This window comes from Rhinolophus ferrumequinum, chromosome 22, assembly GCF_004115265.2.
Source record: "Rhinolophus ferrumequinum isolate MPI-CBG mRhiFer1 chromosome 22, mRhiFer1_v1.p, whole genome shotgun sequence".
Classification (NCBI taxonomy): Eukaryota; Metazoa; Chordata; class Mammalia; order Chiroptera; family Rhinolophidae; genus Rhinolophus; species Rhinolophus ferrumequinum.
In genome coordinates this window covers 2511768-2527207 of record NC_046305.1, presented here as the reverse complement: position 1 = coordinate 2527207, position 15440 = coordinate 2511768, and the positions used below count along the sequence as shown (strand labels likewise).

Genomic DNA, 15440 nt, shown 5'->3' with positions numbered 1-15440 from the left:
TACATGCACAGGAAGAGCTGAGTCATGAAGGATTTGCACATAGGTCCTTATCCTCCCACCCGTATCTCCAGCGGTAAAGGAGCGAGGCTGGCGGCTGTTAACAGGGTGTGAGTGGGGGATGGGCAGCCACAGCCGCTCTCCTGTGAGAATCTGCTTCACTTTTCTGCTCTCTTACAAAATGATCGACTGGTGTGTTTTTTTTCATTTGAGATCCTTTGATCGCTAATGGCGCTAATGCTAGTCACTTCCTGTCTAGATCAGGGGTGGCTGGAGCCCCAGGGGAACAGAGCAGGAGGAGGAAGGAGTAGAGTGGGCTCAGCACAGAGGGCTTACTGGGTGGCGCGTTCTCAGAAATGGGGTGAGCTGGGAGTCAAAACCACTAAGTCCCAGACCACAAGGGCCCAGACAGACCTGGGGGATAAGCAAGCGTCCCCTGAGATAAGCTTATTTTATTTCCTTTTCTAATTTTAAATGAGTATCTCCCCCAGGAAGGCTCATCGATGCCCCAGGCAAAGGGGAACCACCCCAGGCGTCCAACAGGTTAGAGGACTTCTTAACAAGGCTTCCGTTTCTGGTCCTTTCTTGCTACCACATGTTCACACCCTGCCACTTTCTCCCACGATACCCCCTCCCACCTCAAAACACACACAGCTCTCCAACCACACCACTTACGTGCAGCTCTACACACATGCAGGGGCCCTCACATCTCCACAAACACGTCTGCGTCCCCAGCCTCGACGCCCGGTCACTCAGCCCTCTGCACATGTCCACTCGGTGACTGTGACGCGCCCCTCCCAATCCGAGCCGCTGCCTTTCCTGGGCCCTGTGGTGTTCCCTGGGGCACCAGCCACATGGCTCTGTGATGTGCGTGGTGCCCACCGGCCTCCCTGTGAGTTGCGTGACTCTGTGGGACGGTGAGCAGCAATGCTGAGGAGAATATGAGGCCGGAGGCCAGCAGCACAGAGCTGGGAAACTGCGTGGTGACCCCCACATCCATCACGTAAGGAGGGCAGAGTTGCTGGCCGCTGGCCGCGGAGGTGGGCTGACGAAGGGCTCGGCCAGGAAGAACCACACCCCTGGGGAGCAGTTGCACCAGCCCTGCAGGGAACCCGGGTGCCAGAAGGCAGGGGCACTCATGGAAACGGGCCCTGCGGGAGCCCACGCTTAGAAATGCAGCAACACGGCCTCTTGCTTTTCTCCTTCAGGTGACAGTCAAGTCCCCATGCAGGGTGGGACATGGCTCAGTGCACATGTGCGTCTCGGTGTGCTAGTGCTGGAATGGCTCCTTAGGGAGCAAGAAAACTGCGAAAAACTACAACTTAGCAATTTTGAGGATTTGCCTTAAACTTGCTTCAAAGAGATTTCTGGATGCGGATGGTACCACTTGTTTATGGCTAAAGTGAGCACCGCTGCCTGCTGCCGCCTGGGGCGGAGACTCACGGGGGAGGGGGGGGCCGGAAGGGGGGACGGAACTAACCCAACTCTGACCTTTACAGCCTGGGGGATGGGAGGCCCAACAAATACTTTCTGCCTCTAAAAGTAAGTCAAACTCAGCACTTCCAGGGTATAAACTCAACAGAAATAGAACTGTTTTAGTTTCTAAAACTAAAAGCCTTTTTAAAATTAGCATTAAATTCATTCTGAATAATTACAACTTGATCCTAAAATGTCCCAAAGGGCTGTTTCCTTAATGACCGTAAGTACCCAGACCTGGCCTGTGCCGCAGGATGTCCTGGGGAGCGGGGGGCGGGGTCACCTGAATCGCTAAGGATGACTAAAATTCCAAACAAACCTCCAAGCAGTAAATACCAGTTTCACACTTCTGTCCTGAATTCTGAGGGGAAGGAAGCGACGGGGGTGGCCTTGCGGTTACAAGCTGCTCAAATATGCTGCCGAGACCGAAATCCCCGCCGCCACACTTTATGTGCTTCTGAAAAACCACAGCAGAACAAAGGGCCGCAAGCAGATGGCTTTGCCAGGTCTGGGTGACACGGAGGGAGACCCCTGGGTGACGCGTGGGCCTGGAGAGGGCACGGGCGCCACCGCTCAGCTCCCCGCAGCGGAGGTCTCCGGGGCTCCCGGGACCTCAGCCGAGCGCGCAGGGGGTGTGTGGAGGGTCGCCCCGCGCTCGGGGAAGGCCTGCGGGTCCCTCAGCTCCAGGAGCACCCGGTTCAGAAGGCTCTTGAGCAGCCGCATTTCTTGGAGCAGCTGGTCCACGTCGGGTTTCAAGGACCCCGGGGATTGTTCCAGGGGCGTCCGCGGAGCGCAGGCGGCTGGCGCCGCGGAGGCGACTCTGCCCGTGGGGACCCGCAGCCCCACTGAGGTGGAGTTAGGGACGGAAGTGACCGACAGGCCCGACGTGGACACCAGAGACTTTTGGAAGGAAAGCTGCCTGTTCCCGGGCGCCAAGGCTGCGGCCTGCGGGCCGGGGGCGGCGGTGGGCGAGCCTGCGAACACGGGGCGCGCGGCTGGAGGCGTCGTCCCACCGCTTCGGGGGAGCCGGGGGCGGGCTGGCCGGGAGGGAGCGAGGAGGGCCGGGAGGGCAGTGCGGGGAGAAGGCGGTGGGGGCGCGCGGGCACTCACCGGTCCCCCGGAGCTGCAGCCACGCGCTGCGTTTCCGAACGCTGCGAGAGGCGGTGGCCGCCTCGCACCAGTGCGAGTCCAGCTCGTCGACCTCGGGCGCGGGGACCGTGTACTCGGCGCCCCAGTCGAAGCGGCGCACGGCGCGGCTGTACTTGTAGAAAGAGAACTGCAGCGGCGCCGCGCGCTTGCGCGGGTGCACACGCGTGTCGCAGCGCACCACCACGCCGCCCGCCTCCGCGTGGCCCGCCACCTTCAGCACCGGCGCCGGGAACAGCTCTGAGCAGAGGGGAGAGGCGGAGGACGCACATGAGGCCGGCGCCAGGCGCCCAGGAGCCCGGCCCGCTGTCCAAGTTGCCGGCCAGGGCCCCTTGCCACCAGGAGACCAAGACCGCGTAGGAGGAAAGGCTTCTGAAACATGGCAACGGGTCCACGAGGGAGGGAAGGCTCAAAAGGGGCGGCACCGGACCACAGCCCGCCTGACACCCAGCTTGGGTCCACCTAGGGGGTCGCTGCGCCTGCCTCGCCCCAGTCCCTCAGCGATCCCCACCATTGCAGCTGCCCCCTATACGGGTTCCCCACTCAGAGTAAGAAGCAGGGATGTCTGTGGGTGGTCTGGCAGAGAAACCTGCCACGTGACCGTCCGCCCCCCTTTCCCCACCTGGTTCCCGACCTAGAACCCCAAGGCTCCTTCGCCTCCCTCCCGGCCCCGGGCCTCCCCCACCTTGCACGGTCACGGCCACCTTGGCTGAGAACATGGGCGCACTTTCCACCGGGATGCGCATGGTGCCAGAGCACTGGTAGAGCCCGCTGTCACTGGCGCGCGCCTGGGCCACCGTGTAGTTGGCGCTGGAGGGGAAGTAGCGCAGGGCCTGGCCGTCGCGGTAGTAGTGCAGCTTGTAGACCACCTTGTCGTACCAGCCGCGGCAGCGCAGGACCAGCGGGTCACCCTCGAACACAGCGGCGTAGGGTACTTGGAGGATCAGCCAGTCTAGACAGTCACCACAGACGGCAGGACTCCAGGAGAAGGTCCAGCCCTGGGTCCCCCCAGTCTCCTGTGCCCAGCTGCTCTCCTTCCCCTCCCTGGGGGCAAAGGTGCCTGAGACGTGGGTCCAGCCTCTAAGGCAAATGCCCACCAGAATCCAGGTTAAACAGCGGAGGACGGCTCAGGGCCTTCCAGACCCGCCCTGCTTACCTTCCAGCATGTCTCAGCCTCTGCCCCTCCTATCCTTTACCCCCCGCCCCCACCTTCCACTCCTGTACAGGCCAAGTCCCGCCAAGCTGAAGCCATGCTGGAAGCCCAGACCCTTGTACCTGCTGTTTCCTCAGCCAGGAAGACCCCTTCACCTTGTCCTGCAGGTCTAGGCTTAGACTATATCTCCCCCAGAAAAGTTCCCTGATACGCCCACCCCCCCGGGGGGGGGAGCCCAGGTTCCTGGCATGACGTCCCACATCTACACATCACCACGGGCGTCACAGGACGCTGACAGAGCCCTAGCCTGCCCTCGGTGCCATCACAGGTTTCACACCAAGGAAGGCTTCTGCAGGGACCAGCCGGAGCCGGGAGGCACCCCCAGGGCTGCAAGCAGCGCCCAACTGTCTCCCGTGGCCACATCTCATCGGCACGCACTGTCTGTGCCCAACCAAACACCGCAGAGTGTGGATATGACGTGTGTGTAAGTGCTAGTCCGAGCACGGAGTGAGGGCCTTTAAATTCTGAGCACAAACAGCGGCGGACGACGACATCACACCCCCACCAAGCAGCCAGTCCCATGTCCCGAGGAAGAGCTCTGTTATTTCTCTATCCTGTGTCAAAGCCTTAAGTATGGGGGGGGGGGGACCTTAATTGACCCCTAAGGACACAGGTGCACATGTTTGTGATAGAATTTAGACTAAGTGCTCTGTTCAGCTGTTGCTTTTTCCTTTAATGACATGTGGTCATTCATTCCTGGTCTCTATGACAAGCAGAGATAGGTCCTACCACTGGGACAGTAACAGAACGCACCTCACTGATGCGAGGCACAGAGATGCCTCAGCCTGGAGTGATTGTCACAGACGCAGCAGCCTGCCCAGGGACCCTCACTTTTCCTGCTTTGCTCGCCCCCCCTCACCCCCTCACCCCACAATTATCTGTCAATGTCCCAGGTCCTCACAGCCTCTGCTCTTCAGAACTAGTCTCATAAACAAACGGAAATGTGTATCTGCTGCGGCAGGCGGGGAGGGAGCCTTTGGGCTCAGGCAAACTTGACTGCACCTCTCAGGAAGGGCCACGCAGCCCCCCCACCTGCTCCAGAGATGCAAGAGAGCCCCGTTCTCCTGCCTTGATGGCAGTGGCCCAGTGGCCCCTCCCACAGGAGCCAGTACCACGCGAGGAGTGGCACACTGCCCCTCCCCCACAGACACTCACCGTTGGACACAGACAGATGGACGGGGTCACTGACGGGTGCTCCCCGTGTCTGGCACCGATACACCCCTGGAGTCTGCACCTCGATGCTTCTCCTGTGAGAGGGCAGCAGCAGGTGGCCCAGGTACCAGAGCGTGCTGATGGGCCGGAGCTCCACGACCAGGGGGTGGTACCCATCACACCGCAGGGTCACACGCTCCCCCTTGAAGATGGTGGTCCAGGGCGGGTGCACAGACAGCGTGGGCTTCTCCAGCGTAGCTGCGGCGTGTGGAGGGGACGACGTGGAAAAGGGGATCACAGTGAGGGGCCCAGAGATTGCTCCAAGGGGGGGCAGTATCAGAAAACTCCTGCTTCCAGGACCCAGCCTGCAACACCCATCCCCGCAGGGGGAGAGGCCACATGGGCTGGACCCCGAGTCCCTCCACTAGTGCCCGCTGCTAAGTGCCTACGGGCAGACAGTCACAGGGCTGGCAGAGGAGGGGACAGCCAAGAGATGAGGGACACAAGCGGGTCACCACGGGGTGGCAGGGGCGGTGTGGGATGAGGGGTGCATAAGACTCACCAGCTTGTCCACTGCTTGGAACTGGGAAACAAGAATTAAAGAAGGAAGGAGGAGAACGTTGGAGACGACGGGAAGGGACTCTCTTGACCACGGGAAAAGCTCAACAGGAATCCAGTCCTGCTTCCTTCTGCCTTATTTTTCCAGCCTGAGAAAGCCCCTTCCTCCTTACGTCTCCGAGATACCGAACTGCTTGGAGTCGAGGTTGCCCATCGCCCAGCATATACGCGCGCGCACACACACGTGTGCATACACATGCACACACGTGCCCACATGCCTCCACACAGCCACAGTCCTCATGCACCGTCACCTCCTCGAGGACTCACCCAGGAGCAGGAGGGCGGCCAGCACCCACATGGTGGGCTTGCTGGCAGCTGCAGGACGATGGGGACGCTGCATGGGACGGAGGACAGAGGACGTGGCCAGCGCTGACCACTGAGGACTGGTGGACACTGCTGCTTCTGATTCCTGAAGACGTTGCAGGGGACAGAGCAGGGGACAGCTGGCTATGTATCAGCCGTCAGGCGTCCCAAGCACCCGCTGTCCCACCTACCACCCGAAAGCAACCTTACTTCTCCGACCAGCCCAACAGCCGGCCGCAGAGTCCTGCTAAGCAGAGCCTGTGCCTCCTGACACCCACATGGATCTGCGGGGGGCCCCCTCCCAGCCCAGGGGCCCCTGTGAGTCTCACAGAGGAAGCCACATCCTCATGTCCTCAAGGTCCCCCCAGGGTGTTTGTTCTGCCCACTCCCTGCCCACTCCATTGGGGCGAGGCCTAGTGAGGTTGATGCAGGTTCCCTGCAGCCGTGCTCACATCCCCCCACAGACGAGCAGGCGGGAAGACAGACTCCAGTGTCCCAGTCATGGGCAGACATGTCACGTCTCCCCTTCTTTCTCTTTTCCCAAAGCCTTAAACCCTCAGAAACTGGAACACCCTTCTTTCCTGCCCACCCGGTGACCTTGGCCTGTGCACGCCACTCGCTGTGCCTCCCTCCCTCCCTTCCTCCCTTTCTCCCTCCTTTCCTTCCTTCCTTCCTTCCGTCTGTCCCCACGCCTCAACCACGCCCGCACGCCTCACCTGTGGCAGAGAAGTCCCTGCCTCAGCCCCACAGAAGCCTCTGCGACCTGCTTCCCGGCCCCACTGTCAGGTGACCAGCGCCGAGCAGTGCGAAGCCCAAACCGCCTGTCAATAGTTAATGAAGTTTCCAGCCTGATAGTGTGTCTCCTTGGACGTCTCCTGCCCCACCTGTGGCACCGCCTTCCCTGGGAACCCTGGCAGGAAGGACAGCACCAAACAGACCCTTCTCCTGAAGACAGCCCCTGCCCCTCTGGCTTCCAGACGCCCAAGCTCCACTCCAGGAATTCTGCCGTAGCTTCTCCAAATGGGCCACTGCTTGTTAGAAACACACATGCCTCTTAGGACTATGTGCTCGGCCACCTAACTTACGCTGCTCCTTCAGACCGTTTTTGAGAGCAGCTTTTGATATGAGAGAGGGTCACATGGGTCTGGAATTGCTAACGCGTTCAGGAGTGGGGGAGGGAGGGAATGAGAGCCTGGGAGGGGCGGTCACAGACTGTCTGCTTCAGGAGTGCACCCCCACATCCTGCCAGCTGAGGGGGGCCCACATCACCCACAGAGGCCCGAGGTCTCCCCTCCTCCCAGGCACCAGCTCTGTGATGAGTTTGGCGAGACCCCCAGCAGCCCCCCTAGTCCACACCCACTGACTCTACTTGGCTTCTTGTCACAGGACACAGGTCTGAGCCTCTTCACCAGACCCCACGAGAACACTGACTGCACCAAAAGTCACAAAGTGCCCTGAAAACCCCGCAGTCGGTGGCAGGGCGTGTGTCGTGCGGCGCTCAGAACTGGCCGGACGACTCTCTCACCCCACATCTCTAGCCTCAGCTTCTGTCTACATTCTCCCCAAGTAGCATCTTTTCCCCCATCAAGGATTTCTCCCCACAGACCTTCTGACTCCTTGCCCCTTTACCACACAGAAACTTAGCCACTGTCATTCGATGCCTGAGCAATTCGCTGAAGCCTACCTATCACGACATAATTTCTGGACAAGATGTGCCACCATCTGACAAGAATTCTGCAAGTAACTGTCCTCAGGGATGATGAAGTCAGGGATGGCAGCTCGCTGTCAGTGAGTGCCCCGCTGTGACAGGCGCCCGGCCACGTGCCTCACACACACCGCTTCCTACATAACACTCCCAGCGTGACCTCCAGGGTGACCCTACTCCTTTGTGTCCTTGTGGCATGTGTGCGACGGCCACATACACATCTTTTGTAAACCAATGTGGGTCAAAACTGCGCACAGTATAACTCGCACAAAGAAAGGGTCCAGTAGGTGACATGGCATGACTTAGAGAGCCTTGCTGAGATCGTCGCCACATCACGTGCCAGCTCACTGAGCAGCGGCCCCTGTGGGGTCCGTCAGGCTGGCTCTCGCTGAGAACGCACATCAGCTGTCCACACACAGGGAGAAGCATTATTATGGTGCCGAAGTAGGTTAATGAATATTTGTGAGAAAAATAGTTCAGAGACAACCTAACTAAGCAATTGTGGCTCCAGCGGCACCGTCCTCCACACAGATTCTGTGTCCAGAGGACCCCGTGGGAAGCTTCCCACCCTCCTTTAGCTGTTTCCTGGGGGTGAGAGGGTCTGCTGACACAGACACTGACGCTGTGTGTACCTAGTACATTATAAACTCGGGCAGCAGCAGAGGCCAGGCAGGTGCCAGCGTGTGAATGACCATCGCTGGTGAGGCTGGGCGGGGAGCTCGTTCCAAGGCAAAGCCCCCCAGTCCAGCACTGCCTCCATTAGGCGGGGGCCTTTGTTGTGGGGGGGCTGTCCTGAGCATTAGAGGATGTTTAGCAGCTCCCCTGTTTTCTACTCACTGGATAGATGCCAGTAGCACCCCCACAATGTGACAACCAAAACTCTCCAGACATTGCCAAATATCCCCTGGGGGGCGGGGGGCGAGGGGATTGTCCCCGTGGAGACAGCTGCGTGAAGTCAATCTCATTGCTTCTCTTCAATCACCAGACTCGGGTCTGGGCAACACAAGCCAGTTCCTGGTGGAGAGAGAGCAGGGTGTGTTGTCACGTCAGGAGAGAGTGCACAAGAACACAACTGCAGCTGTACAAGTTTATTTCCACTCGCCCATCTCCGCTGCTCTAACGAGGCCGGGGCAACCTGCAGAGCTCTTTATGCATAAAAGGGAAATGAGAAAGAGCTGGATTTGGGGGTGGGGGGCAATGCTAAAGGTGAACTGTTCACTCATATTTGGCACGACCCTTCGAGGTCTCAAGCTTCAGGCGGCCAGACAAGTCCCTCAGCTCCACGACCAGGTGACCAAGCAGAGCAGTCACATCTTGCATTTGTTTGAGAAGAAGACCCATCTGGTGGTGCAGGTGGGGGTCCAGGGCCTGCAGTGGACAGGACTGGCCTGGGCCCTCAGAGGACGGTGGGGGTGATGCAGGCGGAGGCTCCGAGGGGTCCGTAGCCGTTGTTCCTGGAGCGGCTGATTCCTGAGGAGCTGGGCTCAGGGCGGGGGGTGCAGCAGAGCTGGGGGGACCTGGGTGGGGGGGCAGGAGACATGCACCAGTGAAATGTGTCTGGCCCTGCCCTCACACTCCCGCTTAGCCTTTCTCGCTCCATGGGCCCAGGGCAGCAGAGGCTGCGTGCACATCAGGACCTGAAGCCTGGTTACTTCTGTGTGAGGCCTCGCCACTGGAGAGCTGTGGACATTCTCAGGGAGACTCTAGTTCCCTGCCAGGCATGTGGCAGCTGTCCCAGGCCAGCCTCTTCACGGCCGTCACACTGGTGTCGTGCCTCTCCCTATGCAGCCGCCAGCGTTTGCAGACACCTCTGCAGGCCAGAGTCACCTCCTCTTTAGGTGGAGCCTCTCCTGTCCCTTCCGTTATCTGTCTGATGACATGGCTCCAAGCCCCTCAGTCCCCCGCACACCCTCGGGTATACTCTAGGGCACGAGCGGCCTTCTTAATGGGCTCCCAGAACTGAGCACACACTCCGACTCCCTCGTCCTCGTCTGGATGCTAGATTCCCACAAGTGCCCAGAACAGCAGCTGTGGAGCACAAGGCCCAAGGGCAGCAGCTGTGGAGCAGGGTTGGGCCTTGGTTTGGTGAGGTGTCGCCACAGTCTGAGGGAGAAGTCCCCTATGTGTGCTCTGCCGTCACCAGGGCCCCGGCCCATTGTCCTTGCCTCCTCTGTGTTCCTGTGAACCCGCTGACACAGAACCCCAGCTCAGGGGCCCAGCCATCCTGCGCCCCCTTTCACACATGCGAACTTACCCTGCACCCTGACCTCCAGCCTCGGGCTCTGTTTCCACACTTGACTGTCCTCGGTGGTGGCTTCACACCAGTAGGACCCAGCGTGGGCTGCAGAGGCCACGGGGATCTGCAGCTCTGGGGACAGGGACCGGCCACGCACTGTCTGACCATCCTTGTGGAAGGAGAAGAGGAGGTGGGTGGCTGACCTCTGCGGGGGCAGCTTCGTCTGGCAGATCAGGGTCACCGCGTCCCCCTCCTGGGCCTCGGCTGAGGGTGTGGCTCTGAGCACTGGGACCGGAAAGAGTTCTGGGCGAGAGGCAGGTGAGAAGGACACGTCAGGCCATGCGTCAGGGACACATGACACGCCAGGGGCCCAGCCACGCTTCCCAGCAGGAATGAGCTCTCAGGAAAGTTCCATCTGAATCTCTCATTGTGCGGGCAGAGCTAGGAAAGACCCTGACAGTCAACCGACCGGCAAAACACACGTGGGTCTGCGGGATGGGTATCGGGACTGACGGGCCCAGTGACTTGAAAAGGCAGCAACGTGCTCCTTGGGCTTCAGTGACCTCGTCACCTCAGGGAAGGCGAGCTGGCTCCTGTCGCTCCCCACCTGCTCTGCCACCCCCACCTTGCCGCTGCCACCCCCGTCTGCCTCCTGCAGCCACCTTGGACGGTGACAGCCACGGAAGCTGCTGTCTCTGGGTTCCCGGGACCCAGGCTCCTGAAGACGGCACTGCAGTGGTACTGCCCGCTGTCTGCCTCTCGCACCGCAGCAATGGAGAATTCCCAGTGAGGTCCAGGGGGACACAGAGGTGAGCCATCTCGGTAGAAGGTGACCTGGGTCAGCGGCCAGTCTTGCCAGGCCTGGCAGCGCAGAACCAGTGGGTCCCCTTCAAACACCGGCATGGCTGGACTTTGAAGGATCAGCCAGTCTACGACCCAAAACAAGAGCTGAGTGTCACTGACTGCCCTCCTTGGCAGCTCCCCCAGTGCTGCCCACAACAGGCCCCCCAAACTTTCTCTGAGGCTCCAGGTAACTCTCACTGGTTGGGCGAGTGTAACAACTTCTCTGGAGCCCGGGACTGAGGGCTCCCTGGTTTCTGGCTGAACATGGGACGGGGGCGGGGTCTCATGTACGGCCCGTTTCCTGGGCACCGTGGGGCCCAAAGGAGAGATTTGGGAAATGGGAGAAGGAGCAGACCTGCTCCCCAGGGCCTCACCGTAGGCCACGACCAGATGGAAGGGCGCGCTGAAGGTGTAACCCTTGACCTGGAAGTCCTTCTCCCTTGGGTCCTCCAAGGCACCGGTGTGGCAGCTGCTGTCCCGGGTGCTGGCGGGTCCTTCGCACTGAAGCGTCTCAGAACTGGCCACTGTGGGGGGCGTGGACCGAGAAAAGGGGGCTGCGTCTTGGAGAAGGAGGACAGGACACTGCCCCCCAGAGTGCGTCCTCCCTCCCTGGTGCAGCGTTGTTTTCAGTGGGAGACCCACGTGGGTCTCGCCTCGCTGGCTTCCACATGCTCAGGGAACACTGTGGTTTGGGGAAGAGGATGGGGAGAGGTGGCAGGACGGGGATTCACCAGCATGACATCCAGCTGCTGTACAGGAAACCAGAAGCCAGACACCAGTGACCCAGCGCCGATGGACAGAGGGCAGCAGGGACGGGACACGGTCAGATCCACTGGGTGTTGGCCCCGGGCCACGCGGCTATGCATCGCCAAAGTGCTTTAGCGATTAGTTCATCGTCCCAAGGCTTCCAGGCACGTGCCTTCACCCCTGCTTCATAAACCCTTAGGAGACAGGCTGAGAAAAGTCAATTAACTTGCCCAAAGTTTAAAAAGAAAGTTGGGAATGGACAGGGACCCAGGTGTGTGCGGTCTCCTCGTCGCCATTCAGACACGTCAGTCCTCGGGGACCTTCGTCCATGTTTTCATTTCCCAGACTCCACTTGGCTCTTCATTGCTGACTGGTATCTACCAAACTGCTTTGGGACCTGCTTCCTGCTCCCCCTGTCAGGTCTTCATCTTTCAGCCACTGTCCCTGGAACATTCCCTGATGACGGCAAAGCCCTTTCTGTGTCCTCCTCTCTGCCCGACCCTCTGTTCCCAGCCTATACTGGTAACGATGGAACAACTCCTTCTTTGCTTCTGCTTGAGACGAAGCGTTGTGCATTTCCCACCACTGCTCCTCAGACTCTTGGCTCCATGGTTGCCCCAGGCAGAGTAATTCCATTTCCCCCGGCCCCACAAGCTTTCTATCCCTCCTAACCACCCCCCAGCCCCGCCTCCAGCCTCACAGCCACTCACATGTCTCAGTTCCTCCCCCCCTTCCTGCCCCCCTGCCTCTGTGCCCCCCACTCCCAGCGGCCCTGGCCTCTTCCTGACCTTGTAGCCGCCCTCAGCCAGGCTGCTGGCTGCTCCCTAATTCTCTTTCATCAGCACCAGGTGCTTTCTCGAGATGCTCTCTCAGCCATCACCATCCTTTTCAGTTCCTCCACTGTCGGTCAGCTGGACACAGACTCCTTTCCTTTTTGACAATAAAACCCGGTGCTTACACTGAAAAAACTGTATGGTAGGTTTTCATTACTCTCATTTTATGAATCACAAAGCCAAATCTACAGGTATAAAAAGTGACTTTTCCTAAGGGACACAGGGCAGCTGGCAAAAAGAAAAGAAAGGGTTGGAAGCAGAGTGTCCCATGTCTGTGCCCTGTCACACATGTGCTGCGTCTGCATACAGCCACCCCGTGCTGTCTCCGTGAGCTCAGTAAAACAACTCAACAAAATCACTGTGCCTGAGAATTCAGCGCAGGATGAGACAAGGCTAGAAACAAGAGCAAAAGGCCTCGCCCCTCGTTTAGTGGACGGCTCAGACACATGAAGACATTATTTCAGCACAAGGAGGAAAGTGACAAGAAAAGGAGAGGAAGGTTTGGGGAAGGCTTCCTGCTGAAGGTGGCCGATGCTGAGGGCTTAGGGTGGCCTGGAGTGTGTGTGTGACAGGGGGCAGGAGTCGTGGGCATGTCATCTCAGCAGAGGGAGCAGCGTGAGCAAAACTTGCAGACCGGTAGGAGTCCGGAGTGAATGTGTGATTCGTGTGGGCTGGGCTCAGGGGACAGCAGAGGCTGCAGAGGTTAAAGAGGGGCTGGGGACGGAGCGTGGACTGGCAGACGGGAATCACAGAAGTCACCGGCTGCAGAGTACAGGACACAGGCATGAGTAGGAAGTCACCAGGCCGGCCCAAGTGAGGAACGAGCTCACAGTCCTTATGTTTCAGGGAAGGGACTGGCTCCAGGGACAATGCCGAAGGTCAACTTTGCCCAGCTTGGTGAAGGATCAGATGTAGAGTGAGTGCGTCTGGGTGGACACCCCTGAGATCAGAGATGGGGAGGGGAGAGGCGGGGCCAAGGGGCCAGATGGGTTCGGCTCCGGTCACGTTGTGCGGCCACACCTGTGACACGTGCAGGTGAATGTGTCCTGTGTGATGTGTCCAGCTGGAAAGCATGAGCCATGTTGGAGGTGTGATTTAGGCTGGATTTACAGTTGTAATGGTGACATGACACTGACAAATAAGCTCACTAGGGAGAGTGAGTAAAGAAAGAAGGGCAGGGAGGCAAAGGCGCAACGGCAGAAACACAGTATTTAAGGGGAAGAGAGGAGAAGCCAGCCAGAGGGACCTAGAGGTGGATGGAGTAAAGGAGAAGACGACCTGGGGCGCAGGGTAGAGGACGCCAGGACGAGGTAAGTGACCAGCGGCGCCCACACAGCACAACGTCCCACTGCATAAGAAGGCAAAGCGTGTGAAGGCCTAGCCAGCACAGAGGTCATCACCTGGGCAAAGGTGACCCCGGGGTAGCCAGACCGGAGCACAAGTGAGGAGGTGGAGGGAGCAAGCGCAGAGTACTGCTAAACTGCCAAAAGGAAGGGTGGACGTTGTCACGACAGAGGGCGTCCCAGTAAAGGGGATTCTTGGGATGGAAAAGCCTGGAAGACTTGGACACTCAGAGCCATTCAGTCCTGCACACACACTGCCCATGTCTACCTTTCTATCCCACATGGAGGGCGGAAGGCTGCCCAGGCTTCTTCCCTTTGGGTCCTTCCCTAGTCAGGGCAGCCCGTCTCCATGGCAACATCCAGACACCCCGTCTCCATGGCAATATCCAGGCACTTACTTACCCAGGAGCATCTGGGCTGTCCAGAGCACAGCGGGGGAGAAGGGGGCCCAGGCCGCGAGGACACCGCCCAGATCCATGGTGGCCGCGAGTAGCTCTCGTGCAGCCTCAAACACCCTGATAGTCTTCAACATGAAACCTCTCAAATTAGAAAAGAGGAAGTAAGTGTAACTGTCTCATCTCCTCGCTTCTGGGGCCTATTTTCAACTCTGATTGGCTATCGTCATTCAGGTCCGGCCAGGTTGGTCCCAGCGCCCTCATCATCCTCAGGGTGAAATGACAGTGGTCCAGTGGTCCAATTTCCCCATGGAACTCAGAGAGCTTCCACAGCAGGTCATTGTCTGACCCCCCAGTGGCCTTCACAGACACACGGGAGTGCTCAGGGCAATAGCTGTCCGTGTCACTGGTGAGACCGCTGGGGAAGGAGGCGAGGACTGGCCTAGAGGCTGCACGGAAGCCGCTGGGGGAGTGACACTGGGTGTCAGTGTCCTGCCTGCCTTTCACATTTTTGATGACCAGACCGGGGCAAGACAGGGAAGAAGGTGGAACTACATCAAAGCAGACCGGACTCATCCCACACAGGCTCTGACCACGTTTGCACATGTGTTTGTGGGACCAGGAGGCTGTGTCGTGTCAGTGGGAACTAAGCACAAGGCAGAGACAGTCCCCAGGGAAACAGACGAGGGAAAAAGAACACGGCTGCCCAAGGACCAGGAGATTGCCTCGGGTCAGGCCCAGCCGCTCTGCCCCTGCGGTTAGATGCAGGAGGCATCTGATAGCCTGAGAAACCTGAGAAGAACCAGGAAGGGGGCAGCATGGAGACCACAGCAGCTCCCTTGGCTCCAGGTGGTCTCGGGGGACCCAGCGCCCCTGCCTCTGAATGTCGGCTGCTGATTTGGCTCCCTTGTCACGGGGGCCAGCCTCTCTGCCCTCCCATGCTCGCACCACCAGACCCCCGGTGGTTATGTGGGGATGAGACGAGCCATCAGGAATGGGGGAGGCAGTGCTGCTGGAGGGCAGGGAGGGCTGGCGTGACCCCTCCACTGCACAAAACCTCAGATCACAGCAGACAAGCGTGGGGCGTGGCCGGAGAGGGCAGGCATTTCTCGATCTAAAATAAGCACTTAGAATAAATTTTCCATCATCTGAGAGGCTGTGTGTTTGTGCAGGTGGCCCCAGGGAATCCAGGGCGGGTGAGTGTGAGCGTGGAGGAAGCACTGAGGCAATGAGCCTTGCAGCTGAGGTGACGAGACCCAGTGGCCCCAGAAGAGGAAGACAAGTCTTGGCCAGCCCTCAAGAGATGGAGCAAAAGAGATGCATTCCTCCGCCACTAACCCTCAAGTCTCACGCGTCAGGAAAAGTATCCTTTTGTGAATTTGTTTAAAAACAGAAGTTTAGAAATAAACGCATAACGTAGTAAGTCTAAATAC

At 59.1% G+C, this 15440-nt stretch overlaps 2 protein-coding genes across 4 annotated transcripts; both read right to left on the bottom strand.

Annotated features, from left to right (window-relative positions):
* Positions 1–1747: 1747 nt before the first annotated feature.
* FCRLB (Fc receptor like B) lies at positions 1748–6921 on the bottom strand. Of its 3 annotated transcripts, XM_033092826.1 has the most exons (8): positions 6844–6921; positions 6622–6726; positions 5870–6011; positions 5547–5567; positions 4988–5242; positions 3305–3571; positions 2584–2859; positions 1748–2447 (listed from the first exon to the last, which is right to left on the bottom strand). In XM_033092826.1, the coding sequence occupies exons 3-8, from the start codon at positions 5940–5942 to the stop codon at positions 2047–2049; spliced, it is 1293 nt and encodes a 430-aa protein (XP_032948717.1). In that variant the 5' UTR covers positions 5943–6011; positions 6622–6726; positions 6844–6921; the 3' UTR covers positions 1748–2046. The 3 variants fall into 3 exon arrangements, with proteins under 3 accessions (XP_032948717.1, XP_032948716.1, XP_032948718.1); XM_033092825.1 differs by having other exon boundaries at positions 6622–6855; XM_033092827.1 differs by lacking the exons at positions 6622–6726; positions 6844–6921 and having other exon boundaries at positions 5870–6123.
* Positions 6922–8670: 1749 nt separating this feature from the next.
* Positions 8671–14867, bottom strand: FCRLA (Fc receptor like A). Its single transcript, XM_033092739.1, has 5 exons — positions 14015–14867; positions 11064–11213; positions 10509–10775; positions 9865–10149; positions 8671–9127 (listed from the first exon to the last, which is right to left on the bottom strand). Exons 1-5 carry the CDS (start codon positions 14142–14144, stop codon positions 8826–8828), a joined length of 1134 nt encoding a protein of 377 aa, XP_032948630.1. The 5' UTR covers positions 14145–14867; the 3' UTR covers positions 8671–8825.
* Positions 14868–15440: the final 573 nt, after the last annotated feature.